This window comes from Anabrus simplex, chromosome 11 (assembly GCF_040414725.1).
Source record: "Anabrus simplex isolate iqAnaSimp1 chromosome 11, ASM4041472v1, whole genome shotgun sequence".
NCBI classification, from domain to species: domain Eukaryota; kingdom Metazoa; phylum Arthropoda; class Insecta; order Orthoptera; family Tettigoniidae; genus Anabrus; species Anabrus simplex.
Window position 1 is genome coordinate 129,004,401 of NC_090275.1, and position 18,062 is coordinate 129,022,462.

At 38.2% G+C, this 18,062-nt stretch overlaps 1 protein-coding gene across 2 annotated transcripts in view; it reads left to right on the top strand.

Moving 5' to 3' along the window:
* The window catches only part of shtd (shattered), a 786,765-nt gene that overhangs the window by 508,756 nt on the left and 259,947 nt on the right, over positions 1-18,062 (top strand). For both annotated transcript variants that reach the window (XM_067155551.2, XM_068229717.1), the window contains exons 19-20: positions 629-813; positions 13,541-13,778. In XM_067155551.2, the coding sequence (XP_067011652.2) occupies positions 629-813; positions 13,541-13,778 (423 nt within the window). The remainder of the gene's footprint in view (positions 1-628; positions 814-13,540; positions 13,779-18,062) is intronic.

Below are 18,062 nucleotides of genomic sequence, written 5' to 3' on the forward strand. Positions count from 1 at the left end.
TGAAAACTAATGGTATTTCTCCTGATAACGAAGAGTTTGAACTATTAATAGTTCCTAAACAAACTGCATCTCTTGTGCACCATTTCAAGTGTATGGCTTTGGAATTTGGAAGCATTTTGTGAAAACGTTTTCCAATTGTGTCCTAATGGACAACCTGGGTGTGAACTTTCATGAACGCATAGCATGAACTGCTATCCCTCGTGTATAACCAACTTTCCTCACCTAGGTTTGTAGACATGTTTAAAATAGCATATGTCTGGTTTAAATGTAGCTGCATTGAGGAAAGGCCTTCAGATTTTGAAAATCCAGTTCAGTTCTCCAGTAGAGAAATCAAATACCATGAGTGCGAAAATTTTTACTTCTTAATCTATCGTCAGTGGGAAAAATATTGGCAACATTATGTAAACTTATTGGTTAATTAAACCACTTTCTTATATTCCTTGATATTTGCTAGTTTATACTACAAATGTTCTACACTTTTGCTGTTCATCCTTGAAAATTGCCAACAAAAAGATTATGAAGTAAAAGATCTGTTACCAGTCACAAGAGGCCTGCACTTTCTGGGTTAGGGTTTGTCCGAGGAATCCATGACTTGGTTGAGATTATGTTCCATCTCGTTTCTTTGCAGGTTCTGAGACTGAGGTTCAACAAGGACCATCGTGTAACGGAGGTTCGTAGACTGCTGCAGTCTTCTCGGCCTGTTAGGATCGCCATCACCCAACGGCCTGAGGTATCTGACCACGAGTTCATAGAGGAACAGGAGAGACATCTGTACGCCATCTGCACTCGAACTATGGCACTGCCCGTCGGAAGGTAGTATAGCTCCTCCTCCCTGCTTAATATATCGTACTTTCTGTCTTATACCATGGAGTGTATGCCTCTGTTATCTCTCGGTGAATTTTAGAGTAAACTACTGGTAGTCTTAGCATGCATATGATGCACGGTGAGCGGTGGATTATGTCGTGTTGATTTAGGTATAGCAGTGGTGTTTGAAGATGAGGAGTGTTCATTGCAGGAAGATGATGGCGAAGATATCTCAGTGAATTGGACCTTTCTTCTTCTTCATCTTCGTTTTGCCTCATGAATGAGGCGTCGTGACTATCATAATATTCAGCCCTCTGCCATTCTTCCCTATCTAAAGCTTTCAATGTGGTTGCTCTGAGAGAACTCTGTAGGGGGCCGTTCACCATGTCAATCCATCGTGTTGGTACTCGTCCTCGTCTGGTTCCCTAGACTTTGCCCTCAACAATCAGCTTTTGAAGACTACCATTTCGGCGCAGTTTATGTCCAAACTAGCGTACGATCCGCTGGGAGACTTTACACGATAGACGAACTTTTATCTGAAGTTGGTTCAGGATTGATGTGTTCGTGCGATGAGCTGTCCAAGGAATCCTTAACATTTTCCTCCAGCACCACATTTCAAAGCTTTCTATCCGTTCACGATCACGTTTGAGGATGGTCCACGTCTCTCCACCATACAACAAGACTGAGAAGACTAAAGATTCAACGAGCTTCTTTTTTGTATTGATTGTATTGATTATTTCATCTTTGGAACCGCCAGAATGGGGTAGTAAGGAGGCTAGATATACATACTGATGTACAACTTCACAGCCTCTAATCTGTTGGATAAGTGGACTGTTGTTCTTACGATCAACAAGATTTAGGCGTAATCCAATTTCTAGGCTTGCTTCCTCTATTCTCTTGATCAGCTCTGTCAACTCCTCTTCAGATGATGCTATCAAGGTGGTGCCATCAGCAAATCTCAAGTTGTTGATCTTGAATCCCCCAATGAAAAACCCTTTGTCCCAATCATCTAATGCAGTTCTCATTGCATATTCACCATAGAGATTGAAAAGTAACAATGACAGGATACATCCCTGACAGACTCCAGCTGTCGTACAAAACTGCTGTGACTGTTTGTTTTGAATCTTCACAGTGGCTGCATTTTCCTTATGCAACGACTTGAGGAGATCAATCAAATGGAGTGGCAAAGCCACGTCATCTGAAATTTTCCAAAGATGGTTCCATTTGATGGTAGAAGTCCTTTTGGTATACATTAAGGAGTGAGGGTAATTGTTTCCACCTATTCAATACTACAACAGTGTGGCATCGTTAATACATCACGTATTTATCAGATATGAACATTTGGACCGGTTTCGGCATTTGTGTTTGCCATCATCAGCCAAAGGAAAATATGGTCGATTGACATGCATTAAAATCGGCTGATGTTATTTTAAAACGTTAAACATTTTAATGTTCGGTGTGGAGGTCTTTAGTGATAAACAGTTCCTCATAAAACGAATGTTAGCGAACTCTGTCTTGGTAGAATGCGAAGTTTAATGACAATCCATTGTAATACAATGCCGTTGAATAATATTAACGTGCGTAATATTCTATGTTTTGATTGTAGTGTTCTTAATTGTGGATAGACTTGATGATAATAGTAGACTGGTGCACGGATTACTTGGAAACATTACGTTCAAAGGATTTGAGAATCTAGAAATATCTCGATCCAAGGCGGACCTAAGAGAAGAAATATATTATGTATTAGCGTAACAGAAACTGAGACAAGGAAAGCACTATTTTATTTGATATAGAAACTCCCCTCAAGCACTAAGTTGTCAAGAGTAAAGCCAGAGAGGAACTGCATTCCGAAATGGCAGACAACAGACCGCGAGCACTAGCAGAGGGGCGGAGCGTGTTATATAGGGGAAGGGGCGATCGCGGTAATTTGAGGCTATTAGTCGGGAGGGCGTGGATTACGGTGGGGATAGTAGGCAAGCATGTTACGTACCATTTTGTATACTGGTTGATTTATTGGTATTTTAAGATTAATTATTGAAATGAGTGTATCAAACAATATTGTAGGTTTTTCGGATAAATCGTTCAGATTGTAGTTAGGGTTATAATACTGATCTAGTAAGATGAAACATTGTTCCGTTAAGTGGAGTAAAGGACCTTTCCCCATTATTTCAATGACGTCTATACAGTGAAACCTCGATTATCCGTTCCCCGAAACTACGTTTTCCCGTAATATTCGTTCAAATTACGTGGTCCCGCGAGCATCCCATTTAAAACCTGTATTAAAAATCCCGCGTTATCCGTTCCTCGAAGAAACGATTTCCCGCATCAACCGTCCAGAAATTTCAGTCCCATCAATGCTAAATCCTCGATCAAGCGTTTTTCAAGATTTCGAGAATGGACGGCAGGAATCGAATTTGCGAGTCTAGCGTATTTTAATTTCGTCGGATATCTTGCGCGATCATACTTACGGAACATTCTGTACCAGGCTAACAATGAAGGCCTCCGCCAACTTGCGCTTTATTAAGAGCTTTCTGTTGACTGTTTCCTACAGTTGGCTGTGTTACTAGCTGGTGAAAACCAACAATTTACGCAGTCGAGTTTCGGTTTGCTTACACAGTACAGTATTGAAATGGCGCGACCTGTAAAGCATGTGAAAACCCTGCAAGAAAAACTTCAGATTATAGAGGAAGTTGAAAGAAATCCAACAGAAAAAAAAGTTGACATCGCGAAACGTTTAGGCTTACCTGCTTCGACACTGAATACAATAATAGGGAAAAAACAAGAGATACGTGAACAAGTAAAAAAATGTGGATCCTCCGCAAAGAATAGAAAAACAGGGAAGGAATCGAGATATTCTAAAATGGAAGCAGTTCTCTTTTCTTGGTATCAGCAAGCTCGGGCGTCGAGAATTCTTGTGGGTGGTAACATTTTGCGCGTGAAAGCTCGAAGCATCGCTGCAAGAATGGGTATCAACAATTTTTCTGCTTCGAATGGATGGATTTCCCGGTTTAAGGAGCGGCACGGGCTGGTGTATAAAAAGCTCGCCGGCGAGAGTGCTGCAGTTGACGGTTCGGCTGTGGAAGGTTGGGGGAAAAATCTCCCAGAGCTGCTTGAAGGATACGAACCGAAGAACATCTATAACGCGGATGAAACCGGCCTATTTTTCAACTGTTTACCGGATCGCACGCTGGCTCTTAAAGGAGAATCTTGTCATGGAGGCAAAATGCGAAGGACCGCATAACTGTTTTGTTGTGCTGTAACAGTGACGGGTCAGACAAACGTATCCCTATCGTTATAGGCAAAGCAGCGAAACCGAGATGCTTTAAGAACGTGAAGAAGTTACCAGTGCGGTACTACGCGAACGGTAAAGCTTGGATGACCACAGACATTTTTTTCGATTTTCTTCACGGACTGGATGCTTCTATGGGTGCTCAAGCGAGAAAAATAGTTTTGTTTGTAGATAACTGTGCCGCCCACCCGCAGGAACTTTCTTTCTTACAAAATGTGAAAGTTATTTTCTATCCCCCGAACTGTACCAGTGTCCTTCAGCCTCTGGATGCGGGGGTGATAAAGTGCTTTAAAGGGTACTACCGCAAGCAGCTGGTGGAAAGGGCTGTGTGTATGTTGGACGCCGGGAAAGAAGTGAAGACGAAGTTCAGTATTCTACAGGCAATCCACTTTGTTGTGTCAGCATGGTTCCACGTTTCGCCCTCCACCATTCAAAATTGTTTTCATAAGTGTGGCTTTGGCGAAAGCAGAGACACGAACGACACCAACACCGGCAGCGAAGAACAACTTTTCAGTGAGGACTGGGAGAAGCTCGCGCTGAGAGATGTTAACTTCGAGACGTGCGCTACAGTCGATAGTGAGCTCGCCACTTGTGGTGTAAAGAGCATAGAACCACGGCCGACTGATCTCTCGCTGCGCTCCTAGCTAGCTAGAGCGACGCATCAAGTCGGCCGTGATAGAACGGCTGTGTGATGATGCTACTGCCACATCCAGTGCAAGCGCCGTGCATGAGAACGCGAGCGAGGGGGAAGACGAAGACGAAATTGAACCCCTGCCAACGTTTGCAGAAGCATTAGCCGCCTTTGACAAAATTCGCGACTATATTACTGCGTATGACACAGACAGCAGCGAACTACAGAACGTTTTAAATATTGAGGGAGCACTGTGCCGTGTTAAGGCACGACAAAACAAAAAACAACTGACGATTAAAGACTTTTTCACTACAAAGTGACTACTCACTACTGTATTCTGTGACTGAAGAAATGACAATTTAAGTGTTGTGTGTGCAGTGCGTAACCTATATGTATGCGATGTGACACTTTATTTTTGTGAGTGCGAGAGTGTTTCATTACATCTTCTGGGATTTAATGTATTTTGGTATCATTTTTGTATTTGTGCGTTGTGATTAGCTTACTTGACTATGTGACTGGACGTGTTACAACCTATGCTTATTTACGTGTTTTCAGTTATCTTTCCTAACTATAATTCCACAGGTATGTTCATGTGAACTGCACCAGTAATTATGCCTATCATGCAAGCCACATTTCTCGCCTGTTTATCGGTCAAAAAAAAAAAAAATCATTAATGGAAAGTACCGAGGCCTAAAACATGGGTGAACTCGAAGTTAAATTTCGCGCCGTAAGTTCGTAATACAGCACGAAAACCTTTACTGATAAATAAGTTACATTGTTCTTTTTTTAGGTTATTAAAACAAAGTCAATAATTTACATGAGACTGTCGTCAGACGATTACTGTAAATAACTGTACCTGTTCCAGTTAGATTTATTCAAGGTGAAACAAAGAGAGGTAGCTACCGTGACGTTTTAAGTGACTGTATTATAATGTTTTCCCGATCGGCATAATAACTCCGATACACTCTCCTTGCAGCAATAGTGAAACTGGAGTCTCTGATGTGTTTTTAAATTTCTTAGATATCAATATAATTCTGATAACTTATTTAGTAGAATATTTTTTGATGAGCTTGACTGATGAAAGTTGCTGGCCTGAAAGACGTTTTCACGGGAACGTGACAAAGTTTCTCGGTAAAACTGAATTTAAAATATAAAGTTTTTAAACTAATGTATTTAATGCAGGCGTTTTTGTACATATAAAATGATATATATATTTCATTACTGTGAAGTACAGTCAAACTGTTGACGATTTTAATTCGTTCCCGGATTTTCCGATTTCCCGTATCGTACGTTTTTATCCCCAGGTCCCTCCAAAAACGGAGAATCGAGGTTTCACTGTATCATGGTTGATATCATGAAAACTATGTTTATAGTCATTAATGTGTTGTCCTATTGCTGAAAATCTCCTATATTTAATGGCATTGACATGTTCGTTATATCTAATCTTAAAGGATTTCCCTGTTTGCCCAATATATGTACTGGCACAGTTGTTACAGTGAAATCTGTATCCGCCCGACTTATCAAAGGAGATAAGATGTACAATATTATAGGGAAGGATCCACCTTTCAATACTCCGTAGTAAAAAGTAGTTACAACCTGTTTAATGGGACCGGTTTCAACACATTTAGAGTGTCATCATCAGCCAATTAGCGAAGATCTTAAAATAACTAACATATTGAACACAGGCAAAATATTAACATTGTATCACATCGTGGCAATTCAGTTAATGTTCAAAACACAATAATCACAGTCAAGAGAGTGTTTTGAACATCAACTGAATTGCCACGATGTGATACAATGTTAATATTTTGCCTGTGTTCAATATGTTAGTTATTTTAAGATCTTCGCTAATTGGCTGATGATGACACTCTAAATGTGTTGAAACCGGTCCCATTAAACAGGTTGTAACTACTTTTTACTACAGAGTATTGAAAGGTGGATCCTTCCCTATAATATTGTACATCTTATTTTCTATATTCAATACGGAACTATCGTGAAGTTTTTAACTTTAAATTATCAAAGGAGTTTGAAGCATTGACTATCTTAGCGTTATGGAATATGTCAAGATTCCTGTTGTTAGTTCTAAAGGAAATATTGATGTTTGTTTTTGATTTTGAAGTAAAGGAACTTGGTGCCTTCAATACTTTATTGAATTTGATATGACCTGGGGGAGTCATTAATTCAACCTTGTGACTCTGGCTAATAAATGGGAGTGAGATGCGAATATAAGAACTCAACAAGAGAGTTCTCTTAGCCTCTCTCACCCCAATTCTCCACAATTCTACCTGCACGTGGTGCCCCTGTTAAGCTGAGCAACCCAGCGGAAGGTCGGGTATCAACCCCAGCGGGAATCTGTGTCAGCGAGCCGACAGGATGTGGAGGACAGTGGAAGGCAACGGGAAACCACCACTGGCATTATCTTCCAAGACGTTCATGAGATGTAAAAGATTCCGGAGGTAAAGATTCCCCTCATTCGGATCTCCGGGAGGGGTGTACAACGAGGTTTTTAAAATATGGAAGGAAGGAGAAGAAGAAAGAAGAATTATTGCATATAGGAACATGGAATGTTCTAACCCTTTTACAGGAAGGAAAATTAGAAAATGCTAAATATGAGATGAAGAGAAATAATTTGGATGTACTTGGAATGTGTGAAGTGAGATGGGGTGGATGTGGAGAACTAGAAAGCGGTGACTTCCGAATGTACTATTCGGGTGAAGATAAAAATGGATTGCATGGAGTGGGAATACTGGTTGGAAAACGACTGAAGAACAAAGTTATGAAGGTTGAATATATCAATGGAAGGATTATGATGATAAAACTGAAAGGGAAAATAAAAGACTTAGTGATCATTCAAGTTTATATGCCGACCTGTAATCATTCTGATGAAGAGGTAGAAGAGTGTTATGAGAAGACTTCTGCATTTCACATTTCATGATCTTGCTTGTATTGAACATCTCAGGTTATTGAGAGCCGTGCTGTTGGGCGCCAATGTTTGTTTTTGATTTTGAAGTAAAGGAACTTGGTGCCTTCAATACTTTATTGAATTTGATAGGTCTTAATGCAATATCACAACTTGATGACGGACATGACTGTTGCTTACGTAACCATTTTCAACAATACAAAGTCATCTGACCAATCGTTAATAGTCTTGGAAAGTGCCAACTTCAATTAATGAAATACATTTACAAAAATTAAAAGTCTCTTCATAACTATTGATATTTTTCTTCTTAAATATTTATGTAATTGTGTAGATGTTAGGATTAAATATGAAGGTTGAATAAGTTTTTGATTTAGTTATTTCTTTTTGTAAATTGGATTTCGGCCGGTGGTTAAATGTATAAATTATTCGATCTATATAAAGCTACGGTTGTAGCCATTGTGGGCTGCAATGCTACGTATTATTTTTAGTTCTTTATTGAAGTCTGATTTTGAAATGGGAATGCTAAAAGCACGGTGTATCATACTATTATAGGTTGCCCGCTTATGGCTAGGCGGGTGTGTGGAGTCTTGTTGAATGGTTGTAGCAGTGTGTGTTAGTTTTCTATAGATCTTATACTTAAAAGGAAACGGAAGCCGAGTGATGGTTAAATCTAAAAAGTTAAGGGCCTTGTTAACCTCAGATTCTATTGTAAACTTGATGTCTGGATCAATATTATTAAGGTGTGATAGGGTGATAGATGCGTCAGAAATATGTTGGTCCGTGATAATAAACGAATCGTCTACAAATCTGGACCACAAAAGTATGTTATCTTCCTCTATTTTTGTACGTTCAAGGAAATCTAAGTAAATATTAGCTAAACTGCCAGATGCTGGTGACCCCATGACCAGTCCATCTTGTTTGTGTATTACCTTATCGAATATGAAGTAGTTACTATTGATTAGAAGTTTTAGGATGGTCATAAAATCTGCTGTTTCTAGTTGACTGAGTTTGCTATGAGTACGTAGGTTTTTTTAAATGATTAGTAATACTTTTTCTGGTTTAATATTCGTATACATGTTGGTGATGTCAAATGAATGCATTGTATGATGGAGTTGCAATTTAAAGCTGTCTAGTTTTTTGACCTATTCTAGAGTGTTATTCATGGATTTGTTTGCTTGAAAAGTGTAATGTTTACTCAGGAATTGTTGTATAAATTGCGCTGTTGTATAAAGAGGGCTCGGTCTAAAATTTACTATGGGACGTATAGGAACTCCTTCCTTATGGATTTTTGGTTGGGCTTTGACCGTCGGGAGACCAGGGTTCATTTTGATCAGTTTTTTTTTTTTTTCACCATCAGTCAGCAAGAAAGTTATGTTTTTTAGTATCTGTTTTAGTTTTTTGAATGGATTGAGTTGGATCATTTTCAGTTATTGTAAAAGAACTGTCTGTAAAAAAGTTTCTTGTTTTGGCTATACAATCTGTTTTATCCATTATAACAGTAATGTTACCTTTGTCTGCTTTGGTAATGATGGTTTTTGTGTTTTTAATCTTATTTTTAAGCTGTAGTTTCTATTTGCGTGTTGCGGTATAGTTATGGTGTGAACCGATGCACTTAGAATACTGTTTAGTTGTTTCTTAGCTTCATATCTAACCTCGTCCTGAGTTTCATAAGGTATTTTGTTGATAGATACCTCTGTCTCTATTACGAGTTGTTTAGCCATATTCGCTATGTTGTAATTGGGCCAATTATGCTTAGGACCTTTGGAGAGGATAGCAATTTCTTCTTCGTCAAAGTCAGTGTTGGAGAGATTGATAAAGGGCGGGTGAAATTGGGCTAGAATCTGGTTGTGCGCGTTATTTGAGATAGCGTTTCTAGGCGGCCTGTCTTCTGCATTTGATTTATTGGAAAGGGTTAAGAATTTATGGTCTAATGTGCACTGTTTCTGAGAAAGTATAGTGGTTAACTTGCTGTAAACTTTATCTTGAAAAATATTCCATTGTGCATTGGACAACAACGTAGTGACTTTGAGTTGGGTTTCATATAGACGATTGTTTAGAAAAGATTTTTTTTTATGTAAGAACTTTAATTCATTTTGCAGTCAAAGTTCTGATGTGGTAAAATACGTCGTTTGCTGTTTTAAAATTAGGCGTCAGATTATTTATGATATATTGTCAAAAAATTCATTTTTAGTCTGTATTGAATCCAGATTTACATTAAGGAGTGAGGGTAATTGTTTCCACCTATTCAATACTACAACAGTGTGACGTCATTAATACATCACGTATTTATTAGATTTCAACATAGGGACCGGTTTCGGCATTTGTGTTTGCCATCATCAGCCAATACAAGGCTTTATACAAATCAATCTTAACATGATTTTAAAATATATGTACATACAAATAGTCTTAAATTATTTTGTAATTTGCTTTTAATTGAAACCTACTAGCATATTTCTTATGCAATATATTATAATTTGTTAACTCTGTATAATCTTTTGGATATGAATAGTTAAAACGTTGTCAAGTCCTTATAGTTGTTGCAAAATGCTGATTAAGCATCTAGTTCACTTAAAATCAATCTCTTAAAAAGTTTTTTACAGCTGCTTAGACTTAAGGGCATATGGTTTTTCTTGGCCAGTTATACATTCTAGTTACTAACATACATTAAAATAAATTTGCCTACTGTCATATTTGGAACATTGAACATATTTGTACTTGGTATGGAGATTCATTGCAGTACAAGTCTTTGGTAAAATCTCTCTCTTAAAAATAACAGCTGCTTTTGACATTCTTGAGCAATTATATAATTTGGTTTATTGACATGCATTAAAATCGGCTGATGTTATTTTAAAACGTTAAACATTTTAATGTTCGGTGTGGAGGTCTTTAGTGATAAACAGTTCCTCATAAAACGAATGTTAGCGAACTCTGTCTTGGTAGAATGCGAAGTTTAGTGACAATCCATTGTAATACAATGCCGTTGAATAATATTAACGTGCGTAATATTCTATGTTTTGATTGTAGTGTTCTTAATTGTGGATAGACTTGATAATAGTAGACGGGTGGACGGATTACTTGGAAACATTACGTTCAAAGGATTTGAGAATCTAGAAATATCTCGATCCAAGGCGGACCTAAGAGAAGAAATATATTATGTATTAGCGTAACAGAAACTGAGACAAGGAAAGCACTATTTTATTTTATATAGAAATTCTCTACTCGTCACCACCGATTTCGCTCAGATTTATAGAACGTGCAGGGCTTGGCTAGAAATGAAAGTACCCGAAGTGGGAACTCCAGATGGCCAAGCGTATAGAAAATAAAAATAAAAATACCAAATGTTGACGTGGCTCTCGCACCAAATAAGCCACTTACAATAGTGCGCACGCCGAGCAGTTGTTGGCGTAGCTGTAAGAACTCGGACTGCTAATTCGCTGGTCGTGCGTTCGACTCCCCGTGTGGAGCCTGGTTTTTTCTGTCAACTTTTATATTATTCATTTTCCAGTTACGCAAAGAGGTGAATAATTCATTTTATTTATTTATTTGTTTGTTTGTTTGTTTGTTTGTTTCTTTCTTTATTTATTTATTTATTTATTTATTTATTTATTTATTTATTTATTTATTTATTTATTTATTTAATTATTTATTTAATTATTTATTTATTTATTTATTTATTTATTTATTTATTTATTTATTTATTTATTTATACGCAAAAGGCATAGAAAAGGTAAAAAATTGGGATTTCATTGTCAGACATTTTTCTACTGTGCCAACAAACTATTGTTTGTGTACAGTTGCCAGGAGCAACCTTCACTTGTCAGATGAAAACAAATCTTATTGTGAAACGACTATTCACGTTTATGGCACATACCCAATGAGGGGAGATAGCCAGTAAAGTAGAGAAAAGAAGAATTTTTGTTTGAATACGTCAGGAAAGTTCACAACTTCAAATTTTCTACAATTGTCCACTCATTAAAAAATGACGTCCTATATGCCTTTTTGCATATAAATAAATAAAACAAATTAAAATAAAATAAATGAATAATATAAAAATTGAGAAAAATATTCTCCACACGGTGAGCCGAACCCACGACCATCGAATTACTAGTCCAAGTTCTTACCGTTACACCAACAACTGCTCGGCGTTAACACTGACGTAAGTGGCTTATTTGGTGTGAGAGCGGCGTCAACATTTTTATTTTTATTTTCTATAAGCTTGGCCATCTGGAGTTCCCACTTCGGGTACTTTCATTTCTAGCCAAGCCCTGCATGTTCTATAAATTTGAGCGAAATCGGTAGTGACGACTAGGAAATGCCCCCTTGTTAGATTCATTCAAAGAGGATTCTATCCAGTTTTTAGTCACATTCCACAGCCCTTCTGCAGTTGTAATATGGAGGCTCTTCGCGTCAATAATTCCTTGAATGACGACATATTAACTACTTGTGGTATCCTGTGTGATCTTTTAACTGGTGTTTGAAGTTTTATTCTTATTTCTGATCTAAGAAGCTGATGATCACAGCCACATACTGCACCTGGACAGGTTTTGGTGCCCATTACGGAAGACCTCCATCTTGAACTGATCAGGATATATTCAATCTGATTTTTATATTGACCATCAGGCGATGTCCATGTGTACATGTGCCGTATGTGATGCTTGAAAAGTAGACCCAATGATTATCACTTCTAAAATGGCCATTGTTTTTCCAGTGAGTTTCACTTAGCCCAGCCACTCCTATATTAAACCTTTCCAGCTCTTGTATTATCAGGAAAACTTTTCCTGAAGCTAAAAGTCATCTCACATTCTAAGTAGCCACACTCTGCTTTCTTCTTCCAGTCACATGCACATGCCCAGTAGCACATTTCACACTTTGCAGCCTGGAACCGCAAAAGCGTGGGTTGTCAGCCGGGTCGCATGACGAATTAGATCCATTTAAAGCAGGTATCATGAAAGTGTTCATGGGAATAATAGTGTAGTGAGGTCCCTCTCTCTTCCACACCGCTTGAGGCTCCCATCTCGAGCACGAATTGCTTTGTGCATCAAGTTGATACTGATGGCGCTGGTCTGATAATTTGGATTATACCGCACCAGATCCCTTCACTGAAGATCAAGGTGCTTTCCACAACTTACTTGTAGGTTCAAGTGTTTTCAAATAGTTTTCACTGTATTTTGGAGAGGACTTTCTTCAAATTTTGGCAGATAATACAAACCAGTACGCAAAAATGAAGCAACAAAATAAAGAGTATCAAATGTGGGAACCTAGAAGTATATAATTTGTATTATAGTGAAAATAAACTTTTCGAAACTAAATATTCCCTTGGAAATAAAAACAAAATTGTTATATTTGATCTCCTTGCTTGTTCAGATCGCCCGCTATAAATTTTCCAAATTATTTTAACCCGTCAGAATTAATGTGCCTAATTTTGGTTAGTGAAATTTTAATTTTCCTTTGCCTCATAAAAAAATTACAGGTACATAGGAGTAGTAGTTTTATATTTATTACTGTTCAAACATTGGCTCTACAGATCTGGAGTTGTAAGGAGAAAAAAGTTGCCCGTAAAGTTGCATTTGAGTAGCCTCGAAGATTCGAGGTAGCAGGTTAATAGTTTGTAGGGGAACCAAATTAAGTGAGACTCAACTGTAGCGAACAGTGACGGTGTTCTCCTTGGTCATATGGAGGAATGGTTGATTTCAATGTGAGAAATGTGGACTTCGGTTTGTTCGTTGTAGTGCCATGTGAACACGCTCACTGTCATTAGATCATAGCGCACACATAATTTATATGCTTGCGCAGTATTTTTTACGTACTGTAGATCATTTTTTATTATTGTTTATGTATTTATCTTGTCGTAATTAGTTTTGTACTTCCTTCTGACCCAATGATGATTGTGTTCCAGGGGAATGTTCACCCTGCGTAGTTCATCGCCAGTGGTGACTGAGCCTCTTCCGGTTCCCAGGCTCTGCCTGACGGGCCGTGCCCCGCCGCGTGGCACCACCGTGGATCTCTCTCACATCGAAGTAGTTCCTAACATGAACCTGTGGCCGCTCTTCCACAATGGCGTTGCAGCTGGGTTGCGCATCCAGACCACTGCTGATGATATAGAGTCTACCTGGATCGTGTTCAACAAACCTAAGGTTTACAACAACTTTTGTAGCTCTGTGTTTTGGTTGTCTGGGTCAGGAATTATTATTCAGTTTTCCAAGCTCACACCTGCCTTCTGGGCAGTGTAGATGTCCCTACTGCCTCTGTTCCATCACGTCTCTCGATGGGCAACAGAAATGATTAGAAGAGTTTTCTGGTACTCTCGTTTGTTGTACAGAAGGCCAGTAAACTGTCAGCAAACCAATGATGGCACTGTAAGTGTTGTACAACTGTGAGAAAAGCCACCATGAAAGGACTTAAAGCCTGAGTTTTCCATCACGTTTTGTATCGGCTGGATGAACAGAACATGAAATGAAGTATTTATTGACTAGGGTGTGCAAAGAAAAAGAACTCTGCAAGTCTGTTAAGATGAAAAGCACCAAGCAAGTTGGCCGTGCGGTTAGGGTCGCGCAGCTGTGAGCTTGCATTTAGGAGATAATGGGTACAAACCCCACTGTCGGCAGCCCTGAAGATGGATTTCAATGGTTTCCCATTTTCACACCAGTCAAATGCTGGGGCTGCAACTTGATTAAGGCCACAGTCATTTCCTTCCCACTTCTAGCACTTTCGATCCCATCGTCGCCATAAAACCTATTTGTCGGTGCATCATAAAGCATATTGTAAAAAAAAAAACTCTCCTACCTTAGTCATATCATGAGGTACCCAAAAACCTAGTCTCGAGCAGATCATAATACAAAGAAATACAAGGAAAAATCAAGGGTAAGAGAGGTCCTGGCTGGAGGACCTGAGACGATAGTTTGGACAAACAACAATTTCACTATTTCACTCAGCCGCCAATGAGACTGTGATAGCCAGAGCAATCTCCAATGTCCGATGACAGTAACAGTACTAGACAAAGAAGTAGTCTACCACTTTGATGTATCGACGCTGGAGGGGAGCAGCTTCTGATTGGAAGAGGTTCTCCCCATGTCGCTCAGCTACTGTCTACTCCAGGCTTCTGTGTATCTGTCTTCTTGAAGTTAGCAACTTAAGTTTTACTAATATCCGCTTAAAAACTCTTTGTACGTTTGAAGGTATGAGTGGCTCCTCGTTGCAGCTGAACATATTAATGTATGATTGTTTACTGTCATACTCCTTCACTCAGGGGATAATGTCCTCATTTGGTGGTAAGCAAGTGTGCAGTCTCCAGCACTTCTCACCTTCAGAGTGTGGATCTGAATTTCCTCCTTTTCGCCTTTCCTATCGGATGTCCCTCAGTCAACTCATGTTCTTAGGGAGTATTTCATTTTTCCTTTCCTTTTATCAATACCTAGATTCTTCAAGACGAGGCATTCAGGAGATGGTGGATTCAAACTTGACAGTTGGCAGCTCTGAAGATGGTTTTCTATAGTTTCCCATTTTCATACCAGACAAATATACCGTAATTCAACAATGTTATAAAAGTTTATTGAGATCCAGCTATTCAATACACATTGGGGTCTTAAAATTAAAATTTATATCTTATCACACTAATTTAACGAGACATGGGCATCTCCTGCCATAGTCTCATGCTCCCAGTTTAACTAAAACGCAAAATAGAACCAATGAAATCTGGCTTAAAGATGAAATCAAAACATTTTATAGAAAGAAGTCGCAATTAAGTTTACAGTTATACAAGATACACTTAGCAGTATCTCAATACACATCCCCAGTAGAAAGGAGTTCCTTTCAGCTACATGTAGATTACAAGTTAAATGATACCTTAAGCTAGAAGCAAACAACTTTAGATAATAAACTTGCTTACTTAAAAGAAACACTGTTGCAGTTACCCAAAAAGAACGTAGAAAAAATAAAAAGCATCCCACCTTCTAACAGCTCACCAGCTATAGTTAACATGACAAACACAAACTTCTCAGAAAAAGAAATAGACCTGTTAAGCAAAGGATTAAAGCATAATTCGACCAACACATGTAAAGAAAACGACGTGATCGACACTGTAGCAGAGGTTGAGTCGAATATTTCGAAACTCGCCTTAGAATCACACAATGATACCGGGTACGAAATAAAAAAAGAAATTACCGACAGTAACTGAGGAATTAAATAAAACTTCTGATTCCGACCACACAAATCTAATTCAAGGATTAAAAACTAAAATTAATGACAATAATATCATACATAGTAAGTAAAGTGGACATAGGAGGGACCACAGGGACGAACATATCACAAAAACATAAAACCTTTTTGCAGATGGTACATTTTCAATAGTCAATAAGGACTCTACTACTAGAATTCAACAAAATTTAAAAACACCAATAAGGAATTCAACTTTCTTATTCAGTGAGCAAGAGCAGCGAAAAGTAATCCACATGAACCCTAGTACCCCCACGGCCAGAGCTTTACCTAAATTATACAAGAAAAATACACCCATGCGTCCCATTATCAACTGCAGAAATAGTCTGACTTATAAGATTTCGAAGTACATTCACTATTTTCTCAAAAGACATTGTAGATTCAATAATAAATCCCCGTTAAAAAACTCGGTTGACTTTTGTGATATTTTAAAGAAATTTACTTTACTACCCAACCACATTATGTGCTCCTATGACATTACGAACATGTATTCTAATGCGCCGACAAAAGAAACAGTAAACGTTATCAAGGACAACCTTTCCAAACACAGTAACCTTAGCATGTTTGAAATAGATGAGTTTACTAAGGAAAGCAACGGGAAACTACCTCGCTCATTTCCCTAGTATGCCTCTTTAGTGGTGCCTGGGTTGTCTATGATAGCTTTTGACAGAGCTGTGGAGGATCAAACCAGCCTTCGGGCTGAATAACCAACCTACATATACTAAGATTCTGAACTTTGTATTAAAGAACAACTCTTTTACTTTCAACGGGAAAATTTTATCACCAGGACAGCCTAGCAATGGGGGATCCATCCAGGCATCTTAGCCGACATATACATGGATTCGATAGAACACCATAAAATAACATCAAAAATAAAGGGACTCAGCCTGTGGCTTAGTTACGTGGATGATACTTTTGCAATAATCTATAAAAATCTTAACAATAGCAACGAAATGCATCAGTCCACCCCAACTCCCACAAACAGGCCACCTTCTACAGTTTAATTTACAGAGCATTCAAAATCCCTTTAACACCTAAGAGCCTGAAAATAGTAATAAATTTCATAAAGAATTTGGCAAAATTTAATGGTTTTAAAACAGAAACAGTTAACTGAATATTCAACAAGACCAAACTTAAATTAGAAACAAACCTCATCCCAGATAAACCCAAAAAATCTAGGTTCGCCACTCTCACCTACAGTAATCCAGGTATTTACCAGGTAACATACCCCTTAAAAAAAACAAAATATCAACATTGCCTTTAAGACAACTAACACTAACCAGAACCTGTTTCTAATTCACAACACAGTCACCTCAAACAGTAGCATCTATTCAGGTTCAGGCATATACAGACTCAAATGCACACAATGTGACGTCTCGTACATTGGGCAAACAGGCCGGAGTTTCTTTACAAGGTATCAAGAGCCAATAAACACAACAAGTTCTGAGCCATTTTATTTATTATTACCGTATTTACCCGAATAATGCCCGCATCTTCATTTTAGAAAGGCTCATTTTGAAAAAAAAATGAAATGAACTAAAATTCCTTTCATCGGAAGAGTAACTTTTGAGTGACGTACAGTGTGTAGGCTGTAATTGGTTTTTCTTATTCCCTTTGTTAATGCTTTCTGCCACCAAGTTCAATAACAATTCACTCTCTTGGAAAGTCATATTAGGATTCTTTCTCCGTTTCTGCTCAATAGCGGACATAATTTATGCAAATTATTTGCAAACCCCGAATGGAATCAAAAACTTGTTTACAACTCGATAGTGGCGGCAGCACGTAGTCATTTGTTTTCTGTACGTCAGTATGAAAAAATGCGGTTCAAACTGAGATTGAAACGAAAACTTAGTGTTGGTAAACCGAGATAATAAATTCTGTGGTGAATACGGAAGTGAGCGTTATCCGAAATAATGACATATACGAGTTTTTAAAATATAAGATAATGGCAAAAGTTACCGACGTTGGTGAATATGGGCCTAAAACACTTCTCATACGTGGTCTCTTTTACTGGAGAGTAACACGACCGATGGTGGATAATTCTGTTCGTACAATGTAAACACTTGAAATAGACACACCGGCAAATTCTGATGTTACTTTTGCGATACAGTAAAACCTCGTTAATTCGAAGTCTTCGTTATACAGAAATCGGACTTCCAATTATGTGATTTCAAATTAACAGCCATCTTGTAATTCAGAAATGCCAA